The sequence below is a fragment of the Gouania willdenowi genome, chromosome 10 (assembly GCF_900634775.1).
Source record: "Gouania willdenowi chromosome 10, fGouWil2.1, whole genome shotgun sequence".
In the NCBI taxonomy this organism is placed as follows: Eukaryota; Metazoa; Chordata; class Actinopteri; order Blenniiformes; family Gobiesocidae; genus Gouania; species Gouania willdenowi.
The window spans coordinates 31,390,049-31,405,103 of record NC_041053.1 but is presented as its reverse complement, the minus strand read 5'-3'; the positions used below and the strand labels follow the sequence as shown (position 1 = coordinate 31,405,103).

Sequence of the window (15,055 nt, the reverse complement as noted above, 5' to 3'; positions counted from 1 at the left end):
AAACTAAAACAATAGCAGCAACATCACAAAAGGATAATAAAATGCAAGATAATTTAAAACAACAGTCGGAACATCATAAAAGGTTAAATTACTACGGTGCAATACGATTTTAATAATACAAAAATATGGCTTTGAAAACATTTGATTTCACTGTAACCAAATGGGGAAAAAGTATCTACTATTATTATTATTATTATTATTATTATTATTATTATTATTATTATTGTTTTTTATTATTATTATTATTATTATTATTATTATTATTATTATTATTATATTTTAACATGTTATATAACTAAGTATAAAAAATTATTTTCAGGAGCATATGATTAATTAGTGTAAAAAAAAATAACCACATGGTTTATTTGTTTTGATTTGGTTTTAAAATGTAATAACCAAAGAACGATAACATATATGGTTTTGATACAAATTTTTTTTCGTTATTATTAAATACATATCTCTATAATCAAGTGAACTTCCAGGCACTTGTTAGTCTGTAGTCCTGTTTATTTACATGAACAGACGCTGTTTGTTGTGGGGAGTTAGTATAAATTAAATTAGTGATTTCAACCCATTTACACGGACCGAATACTGAAAGTATCAGATTGTGTGTCTCACGTGCGTGCTAAACCCCTAGCAAAACAACCTTTTTCAACCCGATTCTTATCGTCTTAAAATCAACAATCACTACCATAGCGCTGCATTTTCATCATTATTTCATTTCCTGATATATAGTTAATCATTTTTACCTCTTTCTTCTCATGGCTTTTTCTCAATCGACTCCTCGTTTTTCCTCGTTTGCACCAATGTAAACAAGGCAGATTCCGTTATATAGCGGTAGCGGGGCATTACTGGTCAGTGGCCGCAGAGTACCATGTACAAATTGGTGTGGCAAGGCTTTGTTATCGCATGGTATTTGCTATTCTTTGCCACCTGGGTAGATCCCCACGCAGGAAATGGTGACACGGACTTACAGACGTGCTATGTGAATTTCAAAATAAAGGCGAATCTTAAAGATGACGATGTTGATCGATGTTATCATTGTGCTTTCGATGTAATTGGATCGTTAATTAATTATTCAATGTATCGGTGTGGATCGATGTATTGTTACACCACTATTAGATAGTATCTCATAATTATGACTTAGTATCTCAGATAGTATCTCATTATTATGGAAGAGTATTAGGGCCTCAGAAGAAAAAATAAATAAATTCTGAGGCAAAAAAAAAAGTCAAAAATCAATGTTGAGATTTTTTTAGGGTCACGGAAAAAGAAAAAGTAACGGAGAGAAAAAAAAATATCATCATGCACTTTGAAAAAAGTAGAAAATCAATGTTGACATTATTAGAATGCAGAGCAACTAGAGCTGCACACATTTCTGGAAGTTTCTGAAGTTATACAAATGCATAATGAATTGATATGTGTTTCCAATCATAAGTGTTATTAGTGACTAAAGCCAATTCTAAATGATAGTTTAACCAGTTTCTCAGCATAATGAAAAAAAAAAGTTGACATTCATTTTCAACTTCTTTTCTTGAAGTGCATGATTTTTTTTTTTTTTTCACTTCCAAGAATTTTTTTTCTTCAATCTCAAAAATTTCGACATTGATTTTCGACTTTTATTTTTAATTTTTTTACCTTCGAAAAAAAAATCTCAACTTTGATTTTTGCCTTTCTTTCAGAAGTGCATGAGGTTGTTTTTTTTTTTTTTCTTGACTCCATTTTATTTTTTACCTCTGTGGCCTTAATACTCTTCCGTACATTATTATGACTATCATTATTACGTTTTTTTTTTTTAATTATTATTATACTTTTCCTAGTTGTTTTTTTTTAGTGGTGGAAATGGGCTTCCATACAATCCAGCTCAAATCAGTGCTGATATAAAATCCATTATTTCTAACATACACTTTTATTGGTGGTCTAATTTGCAGTGTATTCATATTTTCATTGCTTTTGCTTCCTGGTTCATTCCCATCCATGTTTACCTCATAATGAACCAATGACCTTTCCACAGTGTTCTGTCCTTTGCATACAATATTCATGCGGGGATTGTCCTCCCTCCTTATTTAAAAAATAAAAAACCTTGATGACTCTGGAGTGTTGTAAGGAAACAACATACATAGTCCGACAAATGTCTTGTTAGTGTCGCAACACTTGTTAAACATTGATCATTTCAGCGCGTGCATTTTATAGCAGCTAACATAAGCGCAGCATAATTGTGTAAAAGCCAGCAGAAATAACAGAAAGTATAAAATAGGAATTCACTTCTCTAAGATCCAGCATAAATTTTTCATTTTGCCCCAGGAATGTACATGATTGTAAAAAGTAACACAATTTGGTGGCACTTAACTAGAGGATTATAGCCATCAATATTAGATGAGCAAGTTCTCCCACAAGTTAATGAAATCCTTAAGTGTGGGTGCACATTAGAGGAGGATACTGATGAGGAAGTGATTGGATGTCTTGTTGTTTTGAAAGGAACAACCTATTACTTTTTCATTTTTTTTTTTTAAGTTTTTTGCTCATTTTTCGGAACATGAAGCTAAACTCAGACAAACTGCAAATACTGTTGGAATTCATCAGGAAATGTAGAGCTGTTCTTGTTCAGTTGGTTAGAATGCATGTTATTACATTTATTTGGCAATTTTGCTACTTAAAAAATAATTTACTCCATCTGTTACTAACAACAAATACCGGTACTTTCTCACCCTTGCTTTCATCAGTCCCTCCTCTTTGGTGATGGTTCCAGTTATGCAAAATAATCAACTTTTTGCAAGAAACAAGATGCATATTTGTTGCAAAGAAGGTTTTCTTGCCTGTTTTGTGTCAAGCTTGGATGACAAATGCAGACATGTAGAGAAATTAGAATATAATAAAAAAATAAAATAAAACTAATCCAGACTAATTGTCAGATCAAATAAAGAGTTCTCCATGTCATTATGTGGCAGTCTGGATTTTTTGTTATTTGTTTTGGTCTAACAAAAACGTATATAAAAGTCAATTATGACATTCAAGTTACCTTTCTCAAATAATACACACAAGAAATGCAAGCATTCAACATAGTACATATATGTACATACAGTATATATATATAATGGCTTTGCATAATATATTGTGACATTTTATTTTGAAAATAAATAGTGTGTCACTCATTTTTATTTCTTTTTCAAAATTATTCCACAATTTAACCCTAACAGACAGACATCTTTGTCTTACTTTTTATCTTTTTTGTAAAATTAGCATAAATTTTAGGCTGTATTTGCTGGTCTGTGGATAGAAGCATTTTTGAACACCTTCAAAAAGAGTTTTTATTTTATCTTTGAATATTATCTGTGATTTTATTTACCTTTGAACTGAGAAGAAAATCATGTTAAAAAGTTTGTTCTGGCTTTCAAAAAAGGTTACTTTTCTCTTTCTTTACACTTTTCTTTTTACTTTTTTTTTGTAATCCCAAACAACATTTCTATGAGTATCTGGGGATGATTTTCAAAGTGAAAAGACCTGACAGACGTTCACTTTATTTGACTTTGGAATCCCTCGGATGCATGCATTTTTTGTAGGTATAACACCATCTGTAGTAGCGTTGGCTTTTTGTTGTTTGTGTCTGTAGCTTTAATGGTATGCTGTTCATGAACCTCCTCAGATGAACATAGAAAGGCTTTTTATAACCCCAGGACACACACTACAGACAAACCATCTTTTATTTGGTAACTTTGGGGACATTTTGAAGGCAGGCTGTAGAGGACCTGAGGGGGTATGTGAGAGGGGCAGAGAGCGAGAGATAGACAGTCTGGTGCTAGGAGGGCAATGGAAAACATTTAGTGCCTTAAAAAAAACCTTGAGGACTGCATTATGTTGCAACCTGCAGCAAGACGTATACTTTTTTTTTTTTTTGTTTGGGGAAAAATTACTGCACGAGGCTGGTCTCTTTTCTATTTTATGTCTATTCTGCTTCAGTCCAACAATAACACATAGAAGGCAAACCTAGAGCTGGTGCCTGACACTTTAAACAAACATCTGTTGCAACATTTTGTTGTTCACTTTTTATTACCGCTGTTTCTCTGTTGAAGATATTTATTACTGAAGCTTTGGGACATTTTTGGAAAGTTCATACTTATTTCTTTAAGGTTATTTTAACCAGAGTTTCTTTTCTTTTTTCTGTTTTGAAACTGGCTTATGAAATGTGTCTTTGTCTATCTCGTAAGGTGAAAGTAATGGATTCCAAGTACTCACATTCCTGTAATTGAGTTGTTTTTATGGGTACTTAAGTATATTTCTAAACCAGTAAGTTTACTGGTACTTAACATACATTTTGAAAGAAGTAAAAGTAATTTACTTACTAATTTAGTAAGTAACTATTTGGCAATTTTCAATTTAAATTTTCAATTGCCAAATACATTGTTCTCGTAGGAGTTATTATTTTTCTTCTGCAATTCCTTTGTCGTGGATCTCCTCCTAGGCTATTATGCAGCACCAACACTTACTGTATGTCATCTTATAGGGGCAATGTCAAAGATGTGCAGTCGATTTTTTTTGGAGCCAAAATATGTACATAATAGCTATGTACAGTACAGAGTAGTTAGCAAGGTACATAGGGTTACGCAATGAATTTGTCTTACAGTTTAAGGGCAAAATATATATCAGGTGTTACACTGTAATGTAAATTATATTATTTTAAAAACTATTGTAAATTGTGAAGGTATAAAAAAAACACCAAAAAAAACCTCTCTTTAATAAACAAAACAACAAATAAACAGTGAACTTTGTGTATCTGCTGCTATTGAAGGCCATCTTAACAAAAACTCTGTATGTATAAGAATGAATATATTTGTTTTGTTTTTTTTTTCTTTTTTATGGTTTGTATCCATATAGCCATCTATCCATCTAAATATCTATCTAAAAAAAACTAACAAGGTAACAATTTTGAGTATTCTTCAAAACTCATGAAAATGGCATAGAATGTGCAGGGGTGAAACATTTCCATGTTTTTTGGAGCTGCCAAATTCTTCAAGAATACTGGGTAGAGATTCATCAACATATACAAAATGTATTTTCAATAGTTTTCCCCTTAACATTTGAAACAAATCTATCTTGGTAGCATAGAATCGGATGGACTTGACAAGCGAGACAATAAACTACTGTACATTCTCTTGGCAGCAAGTAAAAAGGCCATCACCAGAAGATGGCTCAGGCCTGAAAAACCAGTGAACGAGGATTGGATCAACATTGTACACCACATCTACATCATGGGGAGAAGAAAAAAAAGCATTTCAGTTGAAATTGCAAGTGGACTTATTTTATAGAACATGATCAAAATGGACAAATTATGTTAAGCCTACAAGATCTGATTTTATGTAATGTTGAAATATAAATACTGATATTTGCTACTGTTGATAATGCTCCACCTCTCTACCTTTCTCTATTTTTTTTTTGTTCTAAGTTTCATAATATAAAAATGGAAGCACAAAACCACAAGACTTTGTTGAAAGAAAATCTGTAACTATTTGTCTCTTCAATAAAAAAACAAATGTGAAAAAATAATAAAATAACGTGCATTCACATATTTTACAACAGTAATAATAAAGTTCTTTAGGTCTAAAGAAAATACATTATTCTGTTTTTGATTCATGCTCAATGTTCAGCAAGGCCATTTCTCATTTCAAAGCTTTTCTCTGTTTTTTAAAGACTGACATTCTATTATCACTGCTATAAAGAAATAAAGCCTGTTGAATTAAGGGTCATGCTTCCTCTGCCAAATCACACTTTTCACTTCAATCACACTTTTTACTTCCTCGTTGTCCTGGCCTTTAATTTGACACGTTCCCTTCATTACTAATGTGTTCACATGCTGTATTATTCTGCAGAAAACAATTTGTTCCTTTGGCTTTTTCATGACCTTCGGTAGAGGGCTAGAAGTCGTTGTAGTCAGTTTGGATTTTTCTTAATAAAGACATCGATAAACATTATGATGTTTTGTTTTCATCAAGAAAACTTATCAATGCTATACTTCACGGTAAATATTAATAATGTATACATTGAATCCGCTTGTCTGACAATGAAATGTGAGTAATGGTGGGTCGAGGAGCCTGTTGTGTTTGCTAATTTAGTCACAGATCAAAGAAAAACCCTCACCTAAACTGTGCTTGTTGCCTCCGGCTAATGCATCTTTCCCTTAATTGAGGGTCTCCTCCGACTCACTGAGTCAATACAAATGGTTTTAATACCCAGACCATTATTATTTCAAATCATTGTCAAAAAGGCGGGATAAATCAAAGACTTATGCCCCATTAATGTCTTGAAATTGCCCCATGCGTTTTGTGTTATCGACAGCTGGGTGCCTGAAAACAAGTAATGCTAATAGCATAATCTAACTGCAACCACAATGTTCCCCCCTCCCTACTGACTCTGTCTCTCCAGCCCTAGCTTAGACAAACGGGCTCATCTACACTGGATCATTTGCTGTCTCCTGATACGCTGTGGTTTATAGCCAATTATCTCCCTCAATCCATTATCGATTACAGTGTTATCTTTCTTACATTGCTTAATCTTTTGGCACAATAACAGAGTAGCGCGGAGGTGGGGGCTGGATGCAAACTACTCAGTGGTGGGAGCTCTAGTTGAGATGGATGGGTGTTCATTTGCTTGTAAATGGGTACAGTTAAAATGTATACAGATTTAGACTGAAGTCAGCCACAGGGAGGGAGAGACGGGGTTGTTTTTATGTTGCACCAATGCCTGTTTGGAATTAAAATGAACCTCAACAGTCAATTTATCCAGTTACGTGTTAAACCTCTAATATTAGTCGGAATGACTGATTTCCTCTGAGGTTTAGATCATTTTGTTTGTGTGTGTTTTCCCTCACTCATTCAGCTTGGTTTTCTGTGAAGCAGCAGGGCACACACTTTAGACTGCGTGTTGTCTGATCTCTTCTTGTTTTTCCTTCTCTCTGTGCTTCCATTACAGTTGGGTGAATAACTTTGGCCATGAAGGTCTCGGCCTTCTGCTGGATGCGTTGGAGAAGCTGCTCGACAAAAGACAGTAAGACGGCTTATTCGACACCCATTTCTTTGACTTAATAAATATCTGATTTATTCATGCTTTTGTGATAACTTTTTTTTTTTGTTTATTTTCCAGACAAGAGAATATCGATAAACGGAATCAGCATAAACTAATCCAGTGCTTAAAGGCTTTCATGAACAACAAGGTTTGTGTGGAAAAAAAAAAAAAGTATTCTTGTTCAGACTGGGTTCATACTCTTGACTGCTGTACACTAACACAGAGGTTCTAAACCTTGGGATCAGGGCCCTAATACATATACTGGGAGGGGTTTGCCAGATTTTTTGAACAATTTGAGCCCATCTTTGATTATTTTTACCCTTTTTCTGCAACTACACCTAACCTATTTTCATCACTTTGTCTTGCCATATTTCTGCTCTTTTTAATGCATTTTTGCTACATTACTCCAATTTTTGCCACTTCTCCATCAAATTTCAATGCGTTTTCCAGCACATTTTTTCCCACTTTCAAGACATTGTCGGCACTTGTAAACCCTTTCCACCACTTTTCACACCTAATGTCACATATGTTGACCCATTATTGTCACTTTTAACCTCTTTTCAACATATTTCATGCTTATTTTTGCTACTTTAAAGGTCCCATATCATACTTTTTTTCACCCATCTCCTCAAAAACAGTATTTGTGGTTTATTTTCCTAAACTCGAAGCCGCTGAAAAGTCACTTTCTGAGCAACTCTACACAAACAGGCTGATTTGCGGCCTACTTATGCATATTCGTGAGTGGGCGTGTCTGTTTACATGTCAATCACGACAGAGAGCTTCCTGGAGGCGGGGCTTCTCCAGCTCAGTGCCGTGTCAAATTTGTCATCAAAGTGGGAACGCGTCATCAAATTGGAGCGAGGTGTTTGGGCTCACCCTGCAGTAAGAAAGGAGCAAATTACCCTCTAACTAACGATTGTGGGAATCAATGAAAAAAACACTTTGGGCATGTTTATGAAGCCTAAATAGCACTTTATGATGTTTAAAGCACAGAAAAGTTGATTTAGCTTAACATGGACCCACATTTAATATTTGTTATACCCATTATTTGCCGGTTTAAACAAATTCTTCCTACTTATTAAATTACATTACCCCAACCCCCCTTCCCTCATGTCTGACACTTTTAAGCAAATATTGACACTTTAAACCCCTTTTACCACTTTCTTTGTCTGTTTTTGGCCACTCTAATTTGCAACTTTCACTAATTTTTTGTGGTTAAAATCCCATCTTACCACCTTTTCCACCATTTTTGGTCACTATTTTATTTCTGATTATGACCATGTTAGACTAGTTAACAACTATGTAAAACAATGGTTTTTGGCTCTCATGGCAGCTTGGAAAATTAAGCTAGATTATTGAGTTTATTTAATTGTACATTGTACATAGAATCACATTTTTTTTTTTTAAATGAAAACATCCTAAAAATGTTTAGAATCTCCATCTACGTCTCATGGTGGTCTAATACCAGCTCACATTCCCTTTTATGTGTGAGGAATTCATTTATTTGATCAATTCTGTCTTACTATTGATGACGAGATCAGATCAATATCATTGAGACGTGTTTGAGTTGTAATTTTTGTTTACGTGGATGGAAGCCCGCACTAGTGGGTCACAATCCTAATGTTATTTGTTTAAATGATTCATATTTTGCAATAACAATGTTTTAATTTACAGGCACATTGCAATCCTGCTTGAGAACAAAACAAAAAAAGAAGTGTCCCTTAACTTTGAAACTAAAAACTGCAGTTAAATGTTTGATGTAATTCAGAAATGCAAACGACATATATATATATGAAAAAAATCTCAACAAAATCAAAAAAACTCTCAAAAATATACAGAGCGCTCTCGAACACTAACTGTAATTACTTACCAATCGCGAAGTGGGAGGCCGAACTCTCAATCACCCCGAGCACTGATTTCTGGACAGAAATTTGTTGTAATACTTTTAAGATGACAAAAAACACAAACCTTCAGCTAATTCAATACAAGGTCCTCCACAGATCCCACACTACCCAACAGAAAATGCATAAAATGGGCTTCTTAGCAACAGACATCTGCTCTCAGTGCACCCAGAATACAGCGGATTCCTATCTACATGCCTTATGGCTTTGCTCCCCAGTTCAACACTTTTGGATTCTAATCACTGAAAAACTGTCCTCCATTTTGGACTGCAGGATTCCTTTATCTCCAAATCTTTGTTTGATTGGAGACCTGACAATGCTTCAACTTCCAGCAAACCAATCACAATCAATCCTTGCGGCACTAGCCATAGCAAAAAAAACAATATTACTAAATTGGAAAGACAAAAAATCCTTAAACATAAACCAATGGCAAAATCTCCTCACAGAATTTATTTCCATGGAAAAGATGTCTGCTCTCAGAAAACAAAAAAAAATAACGTGCTTTGAGGAGCGTTGGACTCCTTTTTTAATTGCATTAAATCTAAATTTTTAAAACCCTGATGATCTAGCCTGCAAGCGACTGCCAGCACCACTCTTTACTAACGCACTAGCCCAACTGTAAGCTTGGGCCACCTTGGGCCTCTGGGGTGGTCTTGGCCGGGGTGGCTGGGGTGGGTTGCCGGGGTCTCTTGTTGCCTCGACACGGGTGTGCATTCCTTCTGGGTGTTCACGAGGTCCCGGGGCTGTTTGATTTGGCGCTGTTGCCCCTCGCGTGCACATCTGGTTGGTCTCTGGGGCTGGGGCCCTGCGTGCTCCCCTGCCGCTCCTTCCCTTGCTCCCTGTCCCCCTGTCTCGTCCTCCCCCCCCCTCCTCCTTTGCTCTTGCGCCCGCCATCCTGTTGGGTTGGGTTTGGGGGGCTCCCGTTGGCCTGGGGCGCTGGTGGGGGGGCTGTGGCTCCCGCCTGGGGGACGGGCGGTGCCGTGCCGGGTGGGTTGGCTGGGGGGTGGTCTCGTTAGGGGGCCTGGGGTGGTGGGGTCCTTGGCTCCGGTCCGGGGGGATCCGGGGTGGGGGTGGCTTTGGGGGTGGCTGCTGCCCGGGGTCGGCGATTGCCTCCTGGGTCGCTGGGTGGCGGGGTGTGGCTGTGGGTTGCTCCGTCGGCCCTTGCGGGTCCTAGGCTTGGCTCCCTGGGGCGCGCCTTTGCCAGGGATGTCGCTTGCGCGGCGAGCCAGGCGGGGCCCCCTCCGGGGCTTTTTGTTTGACCGCAATGGCCGGGGTGTGGCTGTTACGGCTAGAGGGGTGGGGTGGGGGGTGCTATGGGGTCTCCCCGGGGGTCGTATTGGGTGGGTGTGCGGGGGCGCGGCGCGTGGTTCTTGGCCTGGTGGATCCTTGTCGGGATTGGCTGGTCTGCTGGCTGGGTGCACCGGGCGCCGTGGGCGCGATTCCGGGGCGGGGGTGCCCCGGGGGCGGATCCTTGGTCTACGTTTCCGGGGGAGTGCTCTCCTGCCATCTGCCCGGGGACCGGCCGCGGCTCGTGGCGGCGCTGCGCAGCCTTGGGCGGGGCGGGGCTGGTGGCCTCGGGCCCGCTGTCGTCCGGGGTGGGCTGGCGTCGGGGGGGTGTCTCGTGCCGGTGCGTGGGTCGTCGGGGATCGCCTCCGTGGGGGGGGGGGGCTCCATTGGCGCCGTTGGTGTGGGGGGGCGGTTCCGGGCTGGGGGTGCTTCGGTACTCCGGCTTGCCGGTCCGTGGCTGGCGGGATGGCCCTGCTTGGCGGTGGATGGCGTCCTCTCTAGTCGGGGGGGCCGGGGCCGCCTCCCGGTGGAGAGTGTTGTATCGTGGCGCCGGGTGGGCCTGTGCTGGCCCTGGTGCGGGCGCGGGCCTCCCCCCTGCTCGGCCGCTCCCCTTGGCGGCGGGGTGGCGTTGCTCCGGGCCGGCGTGCGGCGGGGGTCGCCCCCTGGGGCGCCGGGGGATGGGGTTGGTGCCTGGCTGTGCCCGGGGGTGGGGGTTGTCGCCGTGCTCCGCGGGGCCGGCGCGGTCTGGGGGGTGCCGTGGGGGGGGGTCTCTGGCTGTGCTGCTCCGGGGCCCACAGTGCCACTTGCCCGTCTGCGCCATCTACCCTCTCGCGTGGCCCGCCATGCGGACGGGCCCGGCTCACACCGGACAGGCCTCCTACATGTTCACTTCACCACACTCCCAGCTGGTCTGGCTCACTCACAAAATGCACCACACACCCATACCCAACCCTTGGGGGGCTGGATGGTGGGGCTGGGGGTGGAGGGGGCCGCCACCTGTGTTACTATGTAGTGGCGTGGGGGCGGCACTCCCACCCTAGTTGCCCTACTAATCCCTCCAATTTTAATCACATCTCAACATGCCACCCCCCGGAGGGTGTATTATCACTTACACCCTCCGGCCTATTACACCACATACACATAAATCCACAGAGGCTGGATGGGGAGCACCGCTCCCCTCCATCCCCCTTCTTTTAATCACACCCCATACATTCACCAAACACACACATTCACACAGGGGATCGGGAAGTGCCTCTCCATTGGGGAATGGAGAGGCACCATAACAGGGTGGTGGGTTGGTACACACATTTGGGCCTCTCCGGTGGGGGCCTGGCCCCTCTGTTGGTGGCTGGGCCACTGCATAGAGTAAAAATACATCACGATGGTGCGGTCGGGCGTGGCGGTGGGTCTCGGAGGGGCTTTGCCGGGGTCTCTCCTTGCGGGGTCTTTCCGGGCGGTGTCGGCCTGGTGGGGCGCGGGGGTGCCTCTCCCCCTTGGGTGTGGCTTGGTGCTTGTTTCGTCTCCTGGTGGCCTTGGGGGCGGGCCCCGCGGTGTGCGGGCCCGGGGCGGCCTGCCTCGCCGGTTTGGGGGGTGGGTGTGCTGGGGGGGTGCTGGTGTCCTCACCGGGGTTGGGGCGGGGTTGTTTGGCGCCTCGGGATGATGCTGTTTACTGGGGGGGCGGCGCTAGCTGTTCCGGTGGTTGAGGTTGCTTTCGGCCGCCTGGTGGGTACGTCCTGCCATCTGCGGACTGGTGGGTGGGTCCGGGGCATCTTTGGCTGGGGGCTGCTGTCCCTTACTTGATGTGTGCCGTTGGGGTGCCTCCGTCCCCGCGGTGGGGGTCGCCGGTTGCTCGCGGGCCGGCGGGGGGCGCTGCCCCGTGGCTTGCGCCGTCCGGGGGGCGGCGGGCCCTGGGCTGCTGGCCTTGTGCCGTCTGGGGCTGTGCGGTTCTGCTGGGCTGTGGCCGGGTCCTGGGCCGGGGTGGGGGGCGCGTCCCGGGGGGCTTGGCCCGGGGGCTTGCCCTTGGGGGGTCCTGTTCCCGGGGGGTGCTCCTGGGGCCCGGGGTGCTTGGCCTGCTGGCCTGGCCGGTCGTGGCGGGGGTCTTTCGGGGCGGGTGGCGCGTGCCGCGCCCTTGCGTACCTACTGGTACGGCCCCTGCTTGGGCAGTGCCCCGTGAGGCAGGGTGTCGGGGCCCGAACAGGGGGCCACATCCCGGCGGGGCGGTCTGGCTTGGCCCTTGGGGGGGGCCCTGGCTTTAAAAAAAACTGAAGCTCGTGGCGCGGGCGGCATCAGCAGGGGGTGATCTGGGGCGCCATGGGGGGCTAGGTTGGGGTGCCTGGGGGCCGGCGGGGGGACTCCCAGCGGCCCCCTGGTGCCTTATGCGGCTTGGGGTGTGGTCGTCCTCCCTGGGCGGGCTGCTCCTGGTGCTGCATCCATTCCGGGTCCTTCTGGCCTGGGGTCGGGCCCCTGCTGGCTCTGGGCTCGCCGGCGGGTGCCCGCCGGCTGCCCGTTCGGCGCGGCTCTGGTCGTCTGCTGGGCGTGGGCTTCGGTTCCTCCGCTGGGGCCTCGGGCAGGGAGTTCTCTGGGCCCTCCCCTCGGGGGGTTGGGCGCGGGGGTGTGTGTGGGGGGGGGGGGTCGGTGGGGTGGGGGGTCTGGGGGTTGGGGGTGGGATCGGTGGCGTGGTGCGCTGGGTCCTTGGCTCCTTGGGGCTTTCTCGGGTGTGTATGGGGGGGGCGATGGCTGCCTCTCGGCTTGGGACCTTGGGGGCGTGCGGGGGGCTGCTTGGCCGTGGGGTGGTCGCCGGGGGCCCTTAGGCTGCCCGCTCTCGCTGCTGGCCTGACTGCTTCTTCGGGCCCGGGGGCGGCTCGTGGGTTTTGCAGTGGCGGTTCTTGGAAATACATTTGTCATGTATGCACTGGCCTTGGGCTGTGGGATAACACTCATACTGGGCTCAACCTTAGACACCTTGTTCCCAAATACCTGTTTTATGGAATTTCCACTCACCTCTTCCTCTGTTCACAGCCACCACTATTATTCCTAAACCGCACACTGGTCACCAAACTGCACAATATACACAACCACAATTTCACATCGCATCACTTGGAACCTAACAACTATTCCCCACTCATTCCATATCCTATCTTGTATCCCTCTTCCCTGTTAACTTCCCCACCCCCCTCCAACCCCTCACCTTGGTGTAAACACTGCCCTCTCTTTTTTTACATCCTCCCTTTAATAAAGTATTTCTTACCCTTCCCTAGGGAGGGCTGGTGATGGTCACAATTATGCAATGAAATAAATAAATTTATTTAATTGCAATAATAAAATATGCATTGCTGTTAAAAGATTGCACTTCTTGTAGTGTTAACCTTCGACAGCATGTGCAGACAAGGTAAAAAAAAAAAAAAAAAAAAAAAAAAAAAAAAGAAATGCAAACGACAGCGCTGTCAGTGCATCTATATTCATTACATTAGAAAAGCCTGAGTGATGCTCTGGTGGTCTGGATCCATTTCCAAGTCGGGGAAATTGGACTCCAAAGTTGAGCTAATTTTTTCCCATCTCCAGCTCTGTCTTACATCCTTTAATTATCCTTTTTGGGAAGGTCTGGCTCATATCTCAAAAGTGGCACACACTTTGAGGATAGATGAACTATTGATATAGCTTCTTTTCAAGTTAATCCCCACACGTGGTCATCTCAGCACATTCTTTCATTTGTGCAAAGACTAAAAGGTGTTGAAGACTATAAGTATTTGTCCCTATAGTCCTGTCCTGAATTGAAATAATTTATCACCGTCTCACTTTTCTCCCGTGGCCGCGTTGTCCCTCCTTAAAAGATAATTAAGGCTAACTATAACTTACACATTTTAGAGCTTTTTCTATTATTCATTTTTTTCCTTGTCGTAGAGGCTCCTCATATATTCTAGCCAGTCTCATTAATTAAAACCCAATAGACTTTGTCTTTGTCTCACCTCTCGTCTCCTGTGTCCTTACAGTATGGACTGCAACGGATCTTGGGGGATGAGCGTAGCCTGTTGTTGCTGGCACGAGCCATTGATCCAAAACAGACGAGCATGATGACCGAAATAGTCAAAATTCTCTCTGCCTTTTGCATCATTGGAGAGGAAAACATGTGAGTTAAAGTCACTCATCCTTCTTCATACATCTTAAATGTCACAGCTACGTGTTCTGATAATATTCTATTGAAAGAGCTAATCATTTCCATGCTGCTTAGCCTACGTACAGTATATATATTATGAATTAGCAGCACTCTTAGGGTTATTTTTCAGGTACACAAAGTATTAATAAATGCAATATGAGTTTCTCTACACTATTACTTTATGAGTACAAGTAAATTGATATTGTAAACACAGTTGGGGTCAATTATAATTGTTATTGAGTAATTGGTAAGTAATTACAATTATGACAAAATAATAATTGTAATCATAACTGAATAAAATACAGTGTGTTTCTGTTGTAATCATAATTGAATTGTAATTAAGTTCATGTAATAGACTTTGTAGTTGTAATTGGTATGGGAATTCTATTTAAAAAACCTGTCATTTACAATTTAATTAAACACAAACCACAAACACAGGAAGTTAACAATGACTAAAATGTGTTTCTTGTCTAGTTTACCTGTCAGTTCTCTTTCTCATTTAAATCTAGGGCTATACTGACAGAAAAAAGGCTCACACCAAAAACATTAAAAACCTATATTTTTATGGATATAAACGCCTAACAAGGTAACCAAGAGATGAAAAACCATTTAGATCATAAATCATATTTTTTGTGTATTTTACAGCTGTTTAAGATAT

The 15,055-nt window shown here is 43.2% G+C and overlaps 1 protein-coding gene across 6 annotated transcripts in view; it reads left to right on the top strand.

Annotated features, from left to right (window-relative positions):
- diaph2 (diaphanous-related formin 2) overlaps positions 1–15,055 on the top strand; it is a 464,914-nt gene that overhangs the window by 129,411 nt on the left and 320,448 nt on the right. For all 6 annotated transcript variants that reach the window (XM_028459306.1, XM_028459309.1, XM_028459308.1 and 3 more), the window contains 3 exons: positions 6,964–7,038; positions 7,135–7,204; positions 14,234–14,370. In XM_028459306.1, the coding sequence (XP_028315107.1) occupies positions 6,964–7,038; positions 7,135–7,204; positions 14,234–14,370 (282 nt within the window). The remainder of the gene's footprint in view (positions 1–6,963; positions 7,039–7,134; positions 7,205–14,233; positions 14,371–15,055) is intronic.